The sequence below is a fragment of the Puccinia triticina genome, chromosome 12A (assembly GCF_026914185.1).
Source record: "Puccinia triticina chromosome 12A, complete sequence".
Taxonomy (NCBI): Eukaryota; Fungi; Basidiomycota; class Pucciniomycetes; order Pucciniales; family Pucciniaceae; genus Puccinia; species Puccinia triticina.
The window spans coordinates 226,766-244,178 of record NC_070569.1 but is presented as its reverse complement, the minus strand read 5'-3'; the positions used below and the strand labels follow the sequence as shown (position 1 = coordinate 244,178).

General features: G+C 46.3%; 4 protein-coding genes across 4 annotated transcripts; 3 read left to right on the top strand and 1 right to left on the bottom strand.

Annotated features, from left to right (window-relative positions):
• Positions 1 to 648: 648 nt before the first annotated feature.
• Positions 649 to 1,563, top strand: PtA15_12A28 (uncharacterized protein; the record flags this gene model as incomplete). Its single annotated transcript, XM_053161883.1, has 3 exons — positions 649 to 988; positions 1,157 to 1,195; positions 1,280 to 1,563. The coding sequence occupies 3 exons, from the start codon at positions 649 to 651 to the stop codon at positions 1,561 to 1,563; spliced, it is 663 nt and encodes a 220-aa protein (XP_053025598.1).
• A 1,524-nt stretch (positions 1,564 to 3,087) lies between these two features.
• On the top strand, positions 3,088 to 4,531 carry PtA15_12A27 (uncharacterized protein; the record flags this gene model as incomplete). Its single annotated transcript, XM_053161872.1, has 5 exons — positions 3,088 to 3,331; positions 3,543 to 3,566; positions 3,660 to 4,040; positions 4,125 to 4,163; positions 4,248 to 4,531. 5 exons carry the CDS (start codon positions 3,088 to 3,090, stop codon positions 4,529 to 4,531), a joined length of 972 nt encoding a protein of 323 aa, XP_053025597.1.
• A 468-nt stretch (positions 4,532 to 4,999) lies between these two features.
• On the bottom strand, positions 5,000 to 6,856 carry PtA15_12A26 (uncharacterized protein; the record flags this gene model as incomplete). The annotated part of the gene is made up of 6 exons (XM_053161861.1): positions 5,000 to 5,339; positions 5,420 to 5,766; positions 5,832 to 5,911; positions 6,056 to 6,542; positions 6,604 to 6,638; positions 6,742 to 6,856. The coding sequence occupies 6 exons, from the start codon at positions 6,854 to 6,856 to the stop codon at positions 5,000 to 5,002; spliced, it is 1,404 nt and encodes a 467-aa protein (XP_053025596.1).
• Positions 6,857 to 7,948: 1,092 nt separating this feature from the next.
• On the top strand, positions 7,949 to 9,461 carry PtA15_12A25 (uncharacterized protein; the record flags this gene model as incomplete). The annotated part of the gene is made up of 7 exons (XM_053161850.1): positions 7,949 to 8,192; positions 8,318 to 8,443; positions 8,568 to 8,713; positions 8,798 to 8,866; positions 8,954 to 9,158; positions 9,245 to 9,318; positions 9,414 to 9,461. 7 exons carry the CDS (start codon positions 7,949 to 7,951, stop codon positions 9,459 to 9,461), a joined length of 912 nt encoding a protein of 303 aa, XP_053025595.1.
• Positions 9,462 to 17,413: the final 7,952 nt, after the last annotated feature.

The following is a 17,413-nucleotide window of genomic DNA, read 5'->3' as shown; positions in this document are numbered from 1 at the left end:
GAGCTTATGGAAATCATCCATGCGCGGTATAAGCCTTGCAGATGAGCATAAAAGCCCCTGCCCTCATCCGTCTCACCCTCATCACCCGCCCCAATCATCACACTTTTCCGCACTTTTTAGCCTTACAAGATGTGATTCACCGCGTCTAACCTATGCCTGTCAATTTTTATCTGCCAGCTGGCAGATCATACCAAAGGAGTGTTTACCCCCAGTACCATTCTCGAAGCAGCTCCCAGTTTTTCCGAGTCACCAAGGGCTTCCTCCACAGCGGCGTCGGTGGAGTTTTGGATCTTCCCCGCACAATTTCACGAAGTCGGGCAAGATCTTGAAGTGTCTGAGGCTCCATCCTATTGGTCCCGTGCGGCCAAAAAAACTATTGTCTCACCAGAACCACTCCCGTGCCTCTCTCGTACTTTTTGAGAGTAGTGAAACAATTGCTGAGGTTTTTTTGTTTTCTCATCGCATTTTTCTTGTTGGCCCCGTTTGGCTCGTGTTCCCCGACAGTCGAGCGCAGGCATGCCAAATATAGTAGGTGAACTCCCTCCAGTATACGCACCAGAGCTACTGAATTTGGTCCGAGTTCCTACTATGCTTCAAGCTAATAATTACACTTGATAATTAACAACAGTGAAAGACCAGGATAATGCAATGAACGATCCGAAATATGCAGCGGAATACCATAAAAATGCAGTGGAAGACCCGCAAGAAGTCTTGGAAGACAGCCCAGGCGTGGGCGCAGAGAAGTGGCAGAAGATGCAAGCTGAACATGAAGCTCGCAAAATCCCGCTTGAATTCAAACACATGATGGAGAGACCTGGTACCACGGTTGCGCAAGTCGAGCAATGGATTAGAACTCTCTACTCTGCTATCTCCCTAGCTGAGCAAAGAAACCAACTCAAGACCCCACACATGGCCGCATCTGCCTTATATGGCCTCTACAGCCTCATCTTGAGGTATCCAGAGGATGAAGAGCTCCTACATAAATTCGGTCAAGATATTGTGTTTTTTGAAGGAATAATCAAGCGAAGGCCTATTCAGCCAAAAAATTATTCGAGATGGGAAACGGGTTTGTTTGACCATCAGATATATATTGCTGGTACATCATCACACTGTCACTCATGATGCTTTTTTGAATCACCCATCTTTTCCAAATTAGAGCTCCTCAATCCGTCAGCTGGATTCTCACCAGAGATAGGTTTGTAGAATGAGTTTTCTTTAACACTCACTCAAACCCGAACCCTCTGATATTGACATCCGGCCATTGTTGAACTCTTCACAGCCAATCTGGATGAATTTCGGGCGATCTTCGAAAAAGATCCCCAGATTAGTAAGGCAGTGTCCATCCATAGGGAAGAAAGGGAAGAACCCCTCAAGGCCCTCGCCGCAAACTTCTCCTCTTCATCTTCTCACAAGAGGGTGGTGACCCTGGCTGTCTTTAATAATGTGCTCACACAATATCCAACGGATCAGCTGTACAGAACCCAGTTTCAAAGAATTTTCAGCCAGCCAACTCTTTTTCCACATGAGCAAGAACTCATAAAACATGTACCTTACCACACCTAGATAACCTCCCCCCAAGCCCATGATGCCACACATTGTCATCATGGACACGGTATCACACAGATCATGTTTCTTTTAAAAAAGATAAATAAATGAGATACTTGTTCCTTTTTGTCAGAAAAGAAATGGCTCCACCAGGACTTGAACACGGGTTGGGCTAACTCTAAGTGCCTGCTTTACCACTAAGCTACAAAGCCTGAGTTGCCAGATTCATAATCTAACATCCTCCCGGAATCTGGATGCTCTAAGGCTCTCCTAGACCCGCTGGTGTGCTCTCTCCTCTGCAGGTACACTTGGCTCTTTGAGCTCGAGACTGTAAATCTGTCAGAAAAGAAATGGCTCCACCAGGACTTGAACACGGGTTGGGCTAACTCTAAGTGCCTGCTTTACCACTAAGCTACAAAGCCTGAGTTGCCAGATTCATAATCTAACATCCTCCCGGAATCTGGATGCTCTAAGGCTCTCCTAGACCCGCTGGTGTGCTCTCTCCTCTGCAGGTACACTTGGCTCTTTGAGCTCGAGACTGTAAATCTGTCAGAAAAGAAATGGCTCCACCAGGACTTGAACACGGGTTGGGCTAACTCTAAGTGCCTGCTTTACCACTAAGCTACAAAGCCTGAGTTGCCAGATTCATAATCTAACACTTTTCACTTGCAATCCGGCCTCCACTGTTCACCAAACCATCTCAACTGGTGATTTTGATAAAATGCGTCGTTTTCCTAGAGCTCAATCAAAGCGTGCATGTATGAGAGAAACCACATGTCGGCCAACAATGCCACCTGTCCGGGCATCGCCTTACTCAGAATCAACACCTGTCAATTTCTACCTTTAAAGGTGTCAGGTAATCCTTATCGCGCGGAAATAGATAATTGAGAGGAAGGGCCGGGGGAGGGCGAGCAAAATTCCTGGAGGGGGTGCAACCCTCCCTCTCACCGCTGCTGCGGCAGCTGCCCATTTTCTTCTCTGCTTCATGAGGAGAGGCTTCTTCTTTCACCGGCACCGCACAAGCACTGACCCAGGTGGAAACCTATGGAAACCTACCCTAGTAGGGAATACAAGGGCCCACGGGTTGATCCTCAACTGCGCGTACTGCGGCAAAGGTCAGCCCGGAACCGTGTGCAGAACTACACACACAGACATTAAAGAGTGAAAATGGCTTGGACATCCATTCACTAATCAATTTTTGTATAACACGGGCAAAATGAATCATGTGAAGCGTTGCATCCACTCCCGGAAGATTGTTTTGCCATCGAGGGCAAATCCACTCTGGAATCAAGTCCGGACATATCGGCATTGTCGTGTTTTCCGGTTGACGCCGATGTACTTCGAAACAAGTTGGACCCACTGCGCATGGGCGCTTAAAGAAATCATCCATACGCGGCCGGTCGGCTTGCTCTGAAACGGAAAACATGATAGCCGTGCAGATGAGCAATATAAAATCCGCTGCCCCCACCCGTCCCAACATAGGTACATAGAATAGGCATTCGCCCCTATCATCACGCTTTCCTGACTCTCTAGCATAGCAAGATGCGATTCACCGCGTCCAGCCTCTGTCTGTCAATTTTTATCTGTCAACTGGCAGATAGCACCAGAGGAGTGCTCATCCCCAGAATTCCCGATGGAGCCCGCGCTACCGAGGCGGCTGCCAGTTCCTCTCAGCCAACAAGGGTTTCCTACCCAGCCGCGTCGATGCAGTATTGGATCTTCCCCGCACAATTTCACGACGTCGAGAAGCATTTAGCATTTCTTGAGGTTTCTCCCCATTTGACGCGTGTGTAAAATAAACCTATTCTCACACCAGAACCCCTCCCATATACATCGTTCTGTCCTGTTTCTCATCGCATTGCATGCGGGCAATGCCGAGTAGGAAGATGATTGCTGAGGTTTTTGTTTATTTGGCACTCTTTCCGTCACCCTGTTCTGACTCATTCGCTATTTACGCATTTTTCTCGTTGGTCCATTTGGCTCATGTTCCTCACAAGTCGAGGAGAGGCGTACCATATATGGTAAGTGAACTCCTTAGATTATATGCATCACAGCTACTGAATTCTACCATAGCCCCCATTAAGCTGGAAGCTAATAATTCACAATTGGTTTAGAGAAAGACCAGAACGATATTATCTGGCGAAGACACCCGGGTAAGATCCCATTCGCAGAGCCGGGGCAATCAGCCGAATATGAATCTCTCAAAATACAACTTGAATTCAAATACCTTGTGGAGAGGCAGGGTACCTCGGTTTCCCAAATCCTGAAATGGCTTGCAACTCTTTCCAATGCTATCTACTTGCTTGGCATGACTGGCGATTTGAACACACCACACATGGCCGTATCTGCCTCGTACGGCCTCTACAGCCTTATGCGGATGTATCCCCTAGATGATGAAGGGCTTCTAGAAGAAGTTAATAAAGCAATTCTGTATTTTCAAAAAATCTTCAAGCAAGGACGTAATGCGCCAGGAAATTATTTGAGATGGGAAACGGGTTTGTTTTACCATCAGATATATCTTGCCCATATATCATCACACTGATGATGCTTTTTTCAATCACCCATCTTTCCCAAATTAGAGCTCCTCAATCCGTCAGCTGGATTCTCACCAGAGATAGGTTTGTAGAACGAGTTTTCTTTAACACTCACTCAAACCCGAACCCTCTGATATTGACATCCGGCCATTGTTGAACTCTTCACAGCCAATCTGGATGAATTTCGGGCGATCTTCGAAAAAGATCCCCAGATTAGCAAGGCAGTGTCCATCCATAGGGAAGAAAGGGAAGAACCCCTCAAGGCCCTCGCCGCAAACTTCTCCTCTTCATCTTCTCACAAGAGGGTGACGACCCTGGCTGTCTTTTATCATGTGCTCACACAAGATCCAATGGATCAGCTGTACACAACCCAGTTTCAAAGAATTCGCAGCCAGCCGACTCTTTTTTTACATGAGCAAGAACTCATAGAACATGTACCTTACCACACCTAGATAACCTCCCATCAAGCCCACGATACCACTAATTGTCCATGGACACGGTATTACAAAGATTTTGTTGATTTCAATACAAAATACTTGTTTGCTCGCATCCTGATCAACTGTTTCTTCACACTCATAGCTCACCACATTCCTTTTGACTTTCAATTCCCCCTTCAGTGTGCAACACACCGTTTCAACTGGAGATCCTGATAAAATGCACTCTTTTTCTAGATCTCAATGAAAGCTGTTAGATATGTTCATGAGACAAACCACATGAAGCTTAACAAAGCCTCTCACCCAGGCATTCCCGCGGCACGCTCTCCATGGGGGCATGATGTTCATCATTCTTCTTGATGAGAGGCACGGCTGGCTAAAATTCAATCCAGCTTGGCGATGTAAACTGCAGACCATGGGAGTGAGAAAAGGATTGGTAAAATAGGTCAAAGCAAGGAAAATTGTATTAAAGGTCGGAGCAAGATTTTAGGTGGTCTCCGAAGGATAGGAGGAGACAGCGGTCATCTCGTTAGACGCAAGCGTTTTGAGGCACATGATCGCGTAAGCAGACAACCCCAAAGAAGACGGGTCGATGTCAGGCCGTGCGATGCTCTCGACGAGCGCCCGAGATCTGGCCTTGAGTAAGGCAAAGAGCTCGGCGAGAGAACATTGGACTGCTTGCTCGATCTCCCCCTCCAGTTCGTCCACTAGCCCGTCTATATGATCTTGCCATTCTGAAATCTTCTCCTCTGAACTGTGCAATAACCTCAAAGCTACTAGGATCCGATGGGAGCTTTCGAGCGGGTTACATTGGATCGTATAGTCTCTGGTAGCAATGTGATTTCCAAAAAATTATGTTGTGTTTGGCAGTAAAGAAGGCGCAAATTTGGAACAAGGGACACTCACTCCCAGTAACCAGTATTTTTGAGTAACTCAATCTTTGTGATATGAGTGGGGTTAGAGTGATCAAAAAGAGCGACTATTTCGTCGGTGACGTCAATAGAGTCCCATGGATTAGGCTCGGAGGCAACGAAGCCGTATTCGGTGAGGAGGGTGGAATTGGAATGGGGGCCATAAGAGAAAGTAATTTCTTGGCCTTTCATGAAACGGGGCTGACATGGCGCGGCCAGGGACTGGTAGCTCGGAGGCGGCCCTGCCCTCGCGTTCAAATTCACCTGCGGCGTCGATGAGTACATCGTGAGTGTTTGTGGAGTGGCTACCGCCGTGACCTTGCTGACCGGTGAATGATTGGCCTGCGTATGGTCAGTTCAACTTGGTGTCAGATGGTAGGCTGAAGTCACTTGGTGGGGGTTCTTACCATGTCAAACGCAGGGGCTAGTGCGATATTATCTGCAGAATTCTTGGCTCCAATGGGGAAAGATACACATCTAGTGTTAACTTGTTATGGGGGTTGAAAAAGAAACATTTCATCAGGCTTCATCTTCACTATTGCTTGGATATAAGACTGTGATTGAAACGGGGTTTTCACCGGTTTCCCCACTCAACAGAGGGGTGCAGCAAAATGGGAGTGATTCAACAGACCAATCAACCAAGACCAAAGCAGTTCCCCAAGACGAGCATCTGGATAACAGTCTCGCAAGGTAGGGAGCAAGTTGGCCCAATCATTGATGAAGCGGGAAAGAACATCATTAGATTGTTTGATAGTAGTCGTGGTCATGAGCTGGTAAAACGTGAAGGAATTGGTGGTGGTTAGAGCTGTTCGGAGCCGATCGAGCTGGGCGAGATCGCCTGGATCGATCTCCTCCAAACTTCCAAAGACCGCTCGGAGTTGCCACACTAAGGGTATCTGCGAAATATCGGCCGGTAGAGTGGATAAATAGCAGCTGAATGGGTATTCGAATTTCTCCAAGTCTTTACTCGTCCGTCGATTCAACCGATAGACCGTCAGGAATAACGTTAAGGCTTGGGTCGACGTGAGCTCCGAACAATGATTTTTGATAAACTGCTTAGGTATCGTCTTCGTATCCAGAAGCGCGGATCTTGGCAACGATAAAATCTTCGTTGCTTCCTTGTAGGAATTGGTGAGCGACAGTCGAGATACTTTGATACCAAGGACCACCTCTACTTACTTCTATATCCTCGATGGCCACCAAGCTACGACCCCCTAGTAGAACGGTTGAATATATACGGATCAAACTCCTGGAGGCCGACTACATATCTTGAGTGGATGGACCTGATGGGAGTATTTGGGAGAGATGGCCACTTACCGTCGGTTGATGAGTGCATCGCTATCTTGAATTCTCCCGTAGAGGCATCTTCGCTCTCCAGCCAGCCTAGCAGCTCACTCCATTGCTTGCTCGTCCGATCAGTCCCTTCAGTCATCCTTCCCTGCTTGGTTGATGGACCGATGGTGCCGACTATTAACCGACCTCGCCGACAACTTGACAAGTGCCGGTCTCTCATAGTATAAGCATCTGCACTATGTGTGCTTGTATGCGCAAATGCTTGTACTGGAAACAGCTCCACCAATACAGTGATCATAAACAGGTTGAGGTGCGATACAAACACCCCATCATCAATGCGCGACACAAGCTGGCATGGATCATAACCTGAACTTGATTCATTTTCCTGGCAGATCAGCTCTGGTGGGTATCATCAACACTCGAAAGTCTGGTGACTGGGATTTCACTACTCCTTTGCCGAGGATCCAGCTTTTGCTGTTCTCGGTCGTTGGAGGCAAAACGCACCAGACTCTTCAAACTTGGACCACCAGGGATAGCCCGAGGGAACAGTCTAGCCTTGCAATCAAACAGAGCCCCGGAGGGTATCCAGGAATCTGAGCTTACCCCGGGCTCGGCGACCCTACTTCGGCTGATGGGCTTATACATAGCAACTACATCGGAAGTGCATCCGGAGCAAAACCAGTTGTGCGTCTTGACGAGCGTCATATAGACCTCTCCCCTTAGCTGGCCCAGTGAAAATCAGAGCGGAATCTGCTAGTCTCAAGCCGGCCACCGATCGTCCATCAAATCCTCATGGCAACCCAGAGCAGACCGAGGCCATGGTAGTAGTCATCCCCCCCTGGGCCTCATCGTATGCTGAAGCTGCCAATCCCATCCCCTGAAATATCTCTACCATGATTCAGTAAAGATTATATGATAAATTTCCGTGCTTCACCCAGGCGTCAATCGTCTGCTGGTCGTTGTCAGTGGGCTCACTCGACTCATCGCTCACTGTAAATAATGTTTATAAATAAGCGGGTTCTTCACAGCTCGGTCAACTCGCTCCACCCTTCGGAACTAGTTCGCTATTAAAGTATATTTGTTCTTTGTATTCTTCTTGTCAATCGACCCAGGAATTTGCATCCTCTCTTGATCACATCCCAGAACTCTTCTAGCGTTCCCGTTTTTTGCCGATCAGCCATCGAGACCAATCGAATTAAGAGTTAGGAACATCCACTCATAGTTTACTAACATGAAGCAAGCGTACTTCTTTCGATTTACTGCCTCCCTACTTGCCCTAGTGTCAGTGGATGGTCTCCCAGCAGACCCATCTGGAACAGATCAAAGCAAGCCTGGTCATGATGCGGTGAAGACAATGGGAAAACTTCAAGAATCTAACTGCAAAGGAAACAAAATTACATGGAACAAAGGCCAATCTCCTTGGCAAAAAGTAGCGCTGGCTGAAAGACTCACGCTTTATCAGAACGTCTGGCAAAGTAAACCCCACTTATTCTTTTTCTTCGATGCACTCCAAATTTTCCATTATCCTTGAATTTATATCCAAATACACCATCCATTCATCCAGTGCTCATTTCTGATTCTTAATTCTTACATTCTGCAGGTCAGAAAGTGAAGGATGGAGGCAAGAGTGAAATAACCTGTCAGACCTTCACACAAGGTAACTTGGCTTGGCAGGTGGTGTTTGACCTTCCATCTGCTGATCAAGACAAGGACCAGGTAAAGGCATGTAAGTAACTCCAGTCCAGTTACACGAAAGATACCAGAAACGCCTGTAAAATATTTATCACCCACCAAACCAAACCATCTAACGACCTCTTGAATTTCTGTTTCCTCCTCCTAACCTATTTCAGACACCAACGTGGCTTGGGGTGTACCTCAGATCGATCAAGGTAGTCAAGCTCAGCCGCTTCATCTTCAAGTCAAAAACGCCAAAAAATTCAGTACTACTTGGGACTGGAAACTTACCGACCAATCGACCGATCTCGTTGCAGATGTGGTGAGTATTTATAAACCGTCTTCATGACACGAAGAACGGAGAGATACTGATTTCTTGCTCTTTTTTCTTCTTTCTTTTTAATAGTCCTATGATATATTTTTGTCCACGCAGCCTGACTGTGTCAAGCAAGAGTGTGCCTCAAGAGAGATTATGGTTTGCATAGCATTTTCTGCAATTTACAAACACGACAAAAAACTGTTCCAATCTTTTGGCTCATCATGATTACCTCGGCTGGAGCAGATCTGGTTAAGCGCAATTGGTAAAGCACGGCCCGCGGGCCAACGCCAGGCGATAAATGGAAACCCGGCTGGCACCATCAAAATCAATGAAAAGTATGAATTCCAAGTCTGGCAAGGCAACACCCAAGTTCCGGTGATTTCAATTTTCCCTGCTGAAGATAGCGGCAAATACACTTCTTTCAGCGGAGACTTGAAAGAACTGCTCAGTAAGCTCTAAGAATCATATTCCATCAATCCTCAGACTTTTCTGACTTTCTGCAAATTTTTTTACCATTTTTATATTTACCTGCAGAAAACCTGGGAAGCTTTGGGGTCAGTCAAGACGAGTACTTCGTGAGCGTTGGAGCTGGAATAGAAATATTCAAGGTGTGCATTTGTTTTAACTTTCAACCCTTGATCATCCTCTTTGTACTCTGAATTCTTTCAGCAACTAATACCTCAGTGTTTACAAATTTCTTTAGGGGCAAGGCAAACTTACCACTTCCAAGTACAGCTTAGAATTATTCTAAAATGGATTCTTGGGAAAACCAACATGGTTTATGTTGTACTGCACTTGCCCAACCAACCAGGTTTTCCGTATTTTTTCTCTCTACCTCCCTCTTTGTGTTTGTATTTTTCAAGATGCTTTTATCTCTTGAATGAGTGTACATAGAAGTAAATGCCAAAATTGTTACAATTTCAGCTCAAAATAAATTGTGGAATAAATACCAAAATGTTTATCCAATAGGGAGTTTCAAACCACCTCCAGGAAGTCTTTGTGGTGATGTAAGGTGCCCACCGGTGTCAAAGTGACCGTGGCCAACGTTGTAAACGCTGCGCTGCGCTAAAAAAAGCGGTCATTTAGCGCAGCGCAGCGGTCACATGGCTACGTCCCAGAGGCAAGTAGCAGAAGCTGTTGAAAAAACCGCTGCGCTACTCGCTACGCGCAGCGGTTGACCGCTACCCACCCAGGGCAATTAGCGATAGCGCAGCGGAAGTGGGAATATGCTGCGCTATCCGCTAATTTAGCGGATAGCGGAATTTAACTGCATGTTAAACCTCTTTTAACATGATTTAGACCATTTTCTTTCTTCTTTTTCAAACCGCTGCGCTACTGCTGAAGCGCAGCGGTTCAGCGCTATGTGACCGCTTTTTTTAGCGCGCTAAAATTATCTTTTTTTTCCCAGGAAAACAAAAAGCGGTTAGCGCAGCGGTCTGGCCGCTGCGCGCAGCGTTTAGCGCAGCGGCACAAAAAACCGCTGCGCTAAAAGCAGCGCAGCTGTTACAACGTTGCCGTGGCGCAAGGAGTCCCGGAGTTCGGGGACTACGGGGTTGCAGACTGCGGTTCCGCAAGGCTGGCGCGGAGGACATTCTTTGTGGCGGAGTGTGGAGCAATTTTACACAGCGCGGCGGCGGCGTGGCTGGACTTGACTTAAGCAGGCTGGCGCAGACTGGCTAGTAGTGGCGGTGACCGGGGGAAGCTGTGGCAGCCAAAGAGGGCTACGTTAGCGGGCATAGCTGGGGTGGAGGCGGTGTGTGGGATCCCGGCATTGTAGGCTAGACAGGGGCGGGGAAGCTATGGCGAGAGGAGTCCAACAGTGGGCAATGACGTGCAGCAAATTTGACAGGAGATCCATGTGAGAGCGGAATAGACAGATGATGTGCATGGTTGTGGGAGCGTGGCTTGGTAGAGGAGGATGGGTTTCTTTCTCTCATGTTTTCCTTTTCTACAGTGTCGAACTCCTACGGTGCCAGGCCAAAGGCAGTGCTTGGAAGGGATAGTGGTGATGAGCCTGCCTTCCTGTGAGGTCCTAGGATAAATGAGATCTGAGCAAAACCAAAGAAAGGGGTTTGAACAACAATGTCAGTGAGACTTGTTGGCCGGTTTGGGGGTTGAGGATATGGAAAGGGATGCTGATGAGGATCTTGAGGGTTAATAAGGATCTGATGATGTGATGAGGATAAGGGATAAGGATCTGAGAATCTTGATGGTGTATTTTATGGATCAGAAGACTGCCATGGTGTCAGCTGGCTACTATGGCAGAGCCACCGTGACAAATAAAAATATAAAAAATAGTTTTACATATGAAAGAGATATTATTACTCTTACACATGTAAAACTACGCAAAAACATTAAATACATATATAATTAATTAATTACTCAGCTTTATGTAATTAATATGTAAAATATTATAGAAGATTCTTATTCTACGGGTAAAATAACCTAGGGTACCTCACTTACAAGTACCCTTAATTATTATCCCTTCCTTGTGTAAACTAACTTCAAAGTTTGCGCAAGTACATCACGCCCCGCGTAGATGCACTTGTATGCACATATATATATAAGTACATATATTTACACCCATTTTTAGTGACGTAACTGAGGTGTTGTGTATAGTTTAAAAGATGGCTTTATTTGTTGCGTGGCGCACCCAAGCCTGCGTGCTCTGTTGCCTAGAGCTCAAGCCCGCGCTCCTAGTGTACATATATGCATAATGCATAAACTAGCCTGCAACCAAAGCGCTCAGGTTACCAGTAAGTAAGAATGGGCCAGAATACGCCCCAATAGCAATATTACATGTGTTATATGTCTTGTACACATGTAATTAATCACCAAACAAGATGTAATAACCACGTCATCCAATATCAAAACATTCTAGATGGAAAAAGGCTCTTGCAACGTGCACAGGAGACACTAGAAAGCGCCCCAGCTTCTCCCAAGCCTCACTACGTGTAAATTACAACTGTAGTAAATATGTAGAAAGGGCCAAATAAAATGGAGCACTTAATAAGCGCCTCCAGAACATGTATGTAGCACTGCTTACACGTGTACAATTGCACAGAAGCCAGTTCTAGTACCTTCTGTGGCACATTTCCACGGAAATGAGCGTCACAGAACCCCCAAACCAGCCCCCATGACGTGTAAGGCATGTGTAAAAACACACAGAACCTCTGTAAAAGGCTCTTGGCAACCCTTGTATCCAAGCCCCAAGGTTCCACGACCCACAGCGCCTTCTAGCGCAACCAAATTGCCTCAGAATGCGCTCACAAGTGTCCCCATGTCCCCTGGGCGCCCCTGGAGGCCTGCCTAGGCTATATAAAGGGCCCTTTCTCCGCCCAAAAGGAGATTCCCCAGCTTTACATTACCTATTAGAATTTTACCCGCCTTCAACAGCCTCATTAGCCTGTGATTTGCCAGGTAAAATACCTACTTTCGTGATTTTTAGCCCCAATTTCCGCCCTGAAGCTGTCCAGTAACCACCCTGCCCTCAAGATTACCACTTCTGAGCGCCTCCAACTGCCCAACTTCACGCCTGAAGAACCTCAAGTGCCCCTAGGGTCTTATACTAGTAAGTTTAAGCCCCTTCTCTTGAGATTCTCCGCTATTTCTTTCTGGGATTTGAAACAACCCTGTTTACAGGCCCCAGTTCTTCATTCTAGAGGGATTAAACACCCCTGATTTATCAGGACCCTCTTTAAAATTAATTATATTCATTTTATTACGTCAAATTGGCCCAAATTGGCCCAAATTGCCTTATTCTTACGCCATAATTCCCAACAATTACGTTGGAATTAACCCTTATAACCTTGTCTTAGAGTTTTATAACTCTAATCTTTTGCTTTGCACCACGTGTAGCTAGAAGGATAATATCCTTGGCATCACGTAGGCTGACACATGGCTCCCCCATCATCTGAGTTTGAAGTTTGAACTCAGACTCCAGGAAGTGAACATTTCACAGATATTTTCATCACATCCCTAACTACAAACAAGCTCTGCACAACACATTAAACAAAGCAAAACACACACAAAGATCAACCACATACATAGAAAAATGAGGAGAGTAACATAAGAGAATGGGTGCAATGGAAAGAGGAGTTGTACCTGAACTGAAGACGCATCAAAAAGAACAGAGAGAAAAATCAACAACAATAATCAATATCAATCCTAAAATCTTGAATCTTGAGCTTGAGATTTGAGATGGATAATCTTGAGGGCTAGATCTTGATAACTGGTTACTTGAATCTTGAGTCTTCATCTGGATCTTGAACCGTAGACCGTTGTGGTGATTTATATAGGCGAGCGGTGTAGAATGTCTGCTCACCGCAGCACATGCGGAAATATATGCAGTGGGGCGGCTGAGCAAATGCTCAGTCTACATATCCAAAAAAGACAATAGACATGCGTGCTTATGCATCTCATCTGTAGGCCAATGGAAAACCTTGGTTGTACAGCTACAAAAGCACATGCAAAGTTGGCAAAAGGGCAAGCTGCGGGACCGGTGTAAAGCTCAAAAGTGTTCCCCTAGAACCTTTTGCTGAGTGCGGAAAGGGATGTATGAGGGAACCTCTGACTTTCCTGGGTCACTAGACACTAAAACAAGCCCCCAATCTATGATTGGAAGGTTTATGTAGTGATAGTGGAGGTGTATCAAAAGATAGCATACATCTAACAGGTGGCTTAGGAAATATGGGTGATTTAACTGGTGCTGAGTGAGTTGTAAGTTGATATGGTCCGTGTGTTGCCGCAAAGGTGGTTGTGGAACACCCTGACAGAGGAGCTAACAATGAGTGAGTGATGTAATAGAGTTGTGATTTGTATGTAATTGTTATGTAATAATGGTAAAACCACAATATAGTGGGGGCTAATACTGTAGAGTGAGCAAGTGTTGTACTGTTATGGGGTAAGTTGAGTGCAAGTAGTTTGCTGAGAGAAATTACAATGGGGGGGGGAGGAGAGCCTCCTTAAATAGAAAAGAGTGAGGGATTTTAGCTCCAGGGCAACCAAGGAATGAGGGATTTTAGCTGCCCTGAGCTGTCAAATGAGGGGTTTTGGCCAGGGCATAGCACATCAAATCAAATTGATTCGAGTATTCATATCTAAATTATTCAAGTCGAATAATGCCTGGGCAAATTTAAGCTTGAATATTGGAAAAAATTCAAATAATGCCTCAAAGGCGCGCATAGAGGGCCAATGGAAGCCTCTCTGGGGCCCAAAGGCCCCAGATGAGTTTGCACAGGTCCTCTACCAACCCCTTGCCTCTGGCACTTTGAAAAGTGCGTCCGCCACTACAAAAAGTGCGTCTGCCACTATGAAAAGTGCGTCCGCCACTGCAAAAAGTGCGTCTGCCACTATGAAAAGTGCGTCCGCCACTTTGAAAAGTGCATCTGCCACTATCAAAAGTGTGTCCGCAACTATGAAAAGTGCGTCTGGCACTATCAAAAGTGTGTCTGGCACTCTGAATAGTGCATCTGCCATTATGAGATATTCCTCTGGAAATATTATAAGCGCCTTTGGCACCATGATATTTTTGATGGATGACCCCCTCAAAATTATATGGCCCAGAAATGGGCCAAAATAAGTCCAAAACACAAAAAACGTAATTTTTTGGTGTTTTTAATGTATTTTGGAAGTTTTTCCGTTGAATATCTCCAAATACTCAAATATTCGACAAATCAGTATTTGAGGGGCCCAAAAAATGTGTTGAATACCACTGTGCTATGCCCTGGTTTTGGCTGGTGCTACAGCTCAGATGAGGGAATTTAGCCCGATTGACAGGTCACATGATGTAATGATGAGGGAATTTAGCTGGTGAGAGGTTTGAGTTTGGCCTATGATGTCATTGACGTATGATTTCATTGGGTCATCTGATCATCTGTACTGCCCTGTCTGTCACCTGCTGTCAAATTATGTCATGCAAAGGAATTTAGCTAGCTTGAAATGTCAAATGATGTCATGTGCAAGCTGCATGAGGTGTTTTTGCTAGCTTGACACCTGCATGATGTCATCTATCATCTGTCAGACTGCAGCCCATGTTACACTAGTCTGCATGCGCCTGCATAAGACTGCATAAGACTGCATAAGCCTGCATAAGACTGCATAAGCCTGCACCTAGTGTGCATGACACTGCATGATGTAATGAGTGCAGCTGATGATGCAATGTATATGTAAAGGGTAGACAAGTTGTCAGAGTGGTCCATGTAACAGATTACATGGTCCTGGTTAAGTGTGGTTCATGTAATGGATTACATGACCTGAGTGCAGTGTTTTGTGTGTATGAAACTAACTGATGGTATCTTGAAGGGGTTGTATCTTTTGATCCAGAGGGGTGTAAGAGCATTCACATTTGTTGGGTTAAGTTGACAATTTTGGGCAACTTAACCCAAGTGGCAATCACATTGGTCCGGGCTAACCAAGGGTCAACAAGCCTCAGGTTTGATTTCAGGCTAAGTTCAGCTAAATTTAGCAAGCCTTAACCTGAAATCTAGCCTCAGGCTAGCGCGGTCTGCAACTCATTTCAGCGCACTTTAGCATGAATCTGACCAAACAAATGTGTTTGCCCACTTGAAGGCAACCTCGTCAGCTAACCTGCCCACAAACCCAGGCTTGTTTAACCCAAAAACTTAGCAAACAAATGTGAATGCTTTAAGGTGTGTTGTCCATGGTGTCATGTGTAGTTTTAGCCGTAGAATCCGGTGGTGCCGCCGTAATGGGTGATTTGTGAGTGTACATATGAGAAAATGGAAAATTTTGAAATGGGCTAGATGGGTAACCATAAATCATACCACATCGGGGACAAGGGAACCTGGGTTTGAGACACAATCTGGACGCGTGGACTTAGCGGAAGGGTTGGAGTAGGACTTTGGCGGGAATTTTTGGATGGACTGAATAATGTGGACCGGCACCAAGGGAAGCGGATGCCATTGGGGCGGACGGGCCAGGTAGAGACTGGGATCAAAGGCTAGTAAGAGGTTGTGGAAGAACAGATTTTGGAAAGGTACTAGGCTGGGAAGTGATGCATGCGGAGTTTGGCAAGTGCGGGAAAGGAATTACGTGGGCAATGTGGTGATTTATATAGGCAGGTGTGGTAGAATGTCCACTTGGAGATAGCCCAGGCAGGAATGCACAGAGCAGCTGAGTGCAGAGTGCATTCCGGTGACATAAGGACTGAGGATGATGTCAGAAAGCACGCTAAGAAATCTTATGGAATGCACAGATTGCAGATTGGATAGTTGGACCGGAGAAGAAAGACAGGGCTGGACTGCGGCGGACTACACTTGTGGACTTGTAGCCGTGGCGCTTCAGCAGGTGAGCCAAGGCAGCCAAAGCGGGTGGAACTGGGGCGGAGGCGGTGGCAAGAGACTGACTGACGGGGACAGAGGGCCTGGGAGGTCAAGCGTCAGAGAGGAGCAGAGTCTGGAAAAATCATGTGCGGGAAAGCGGGTGGAGCTGACGGACTAGTGCGGGAAAGTGTTGGATCTGAGGGGTCGGGTGGGAACGGTGAATTGTGTGGAGGGAAGGAAGCTGGGGGGTGGAGGTTCACCATTTCTCTTCTCTTTTTCTTTTCCATCATCTTACTTACTACTCATCATTGTACTTACACTTACGGACGTACTAGAGTATTAGAAGAGTTTTACATGACCTTATCTTTTTTGCTTACGGAGATTACTTGCGGAGTGCGAAAATTTATTCACTTGCGGATTATTACGCTATAGATCAGGCTGGTTGAGGAGCGCTGAAGGCTAGCGGAAAGTAGCAGTGCAGAGCCAAGACACCAATAATCATTCAGCCCAGACACATATATTCTTGAAGAAGGCGGCTAGTGGACTTTTCTACCCACCAACCAACCTTTATTCTCACAGCAATTTTGGCTGGGAGCAGAGTTGTGCGGGTGGAGGGAGTGGAGGAATAGGGACTTTTTCTCTCACTATTTCATCTTATGAATTTCTACGGACTATACACATTACGGATTACTGTAAGGAGGGAGTCCCCCCCCCACCCCCCGCCAAGCTCATTGTAGTTTCCCAAGTTACTCGTTGTTTGGTGACTGGAGGGTTAGATTATGACGCTGGTAGACAAATGCCAGCGTCATGAAGGTGTAGTAATCTTTGCAGTGTAATAATTGCACCTTTGCATACACTTTGCATAGGTTATTATGCGCTTCATATAGTGCTGCCAAATGCGGCCATATGTACACTCATGTAAACTTTAGTGTTTATCTATGTACATACTTACACATCGTGTATAGTACTTGTTAGCCTCCGTCAGTGACAGGTCAGAACCCTAACCCTGTCACTGCCTGGCACATACATTCTATCTCTTGCACGCCTGGGATCCTCTCAGATCCTCTCTCTTTCCTCACCGAGATTGGACACCCGGGATCAACAGGGATCAACACGTGGAGAGCTGACCACTGCCGGACTGTACCGTGCCGGTGCAGGTTAGTCAACCTTATTTAGCAATGCAACCAAGATTGGACACCCGGGATCAACACATGGAGAGCTGACCGCCGCCGGACTGTATTGTGCCGAACTTATCAAAGTCCCTCCAAGGGGGCCCAAAGGGCTCTCCTTCGTGCGACCTCCTTGGAGGGACTGTGTTAAGTTCGGTATCGTGCAGTTTCCGTGGCCTTTATATGTATTGTCTTTCCTGTTAATCTTGGAAGCATCGCGAGCTCAAGTATGGATTTAACTGACATGAGCC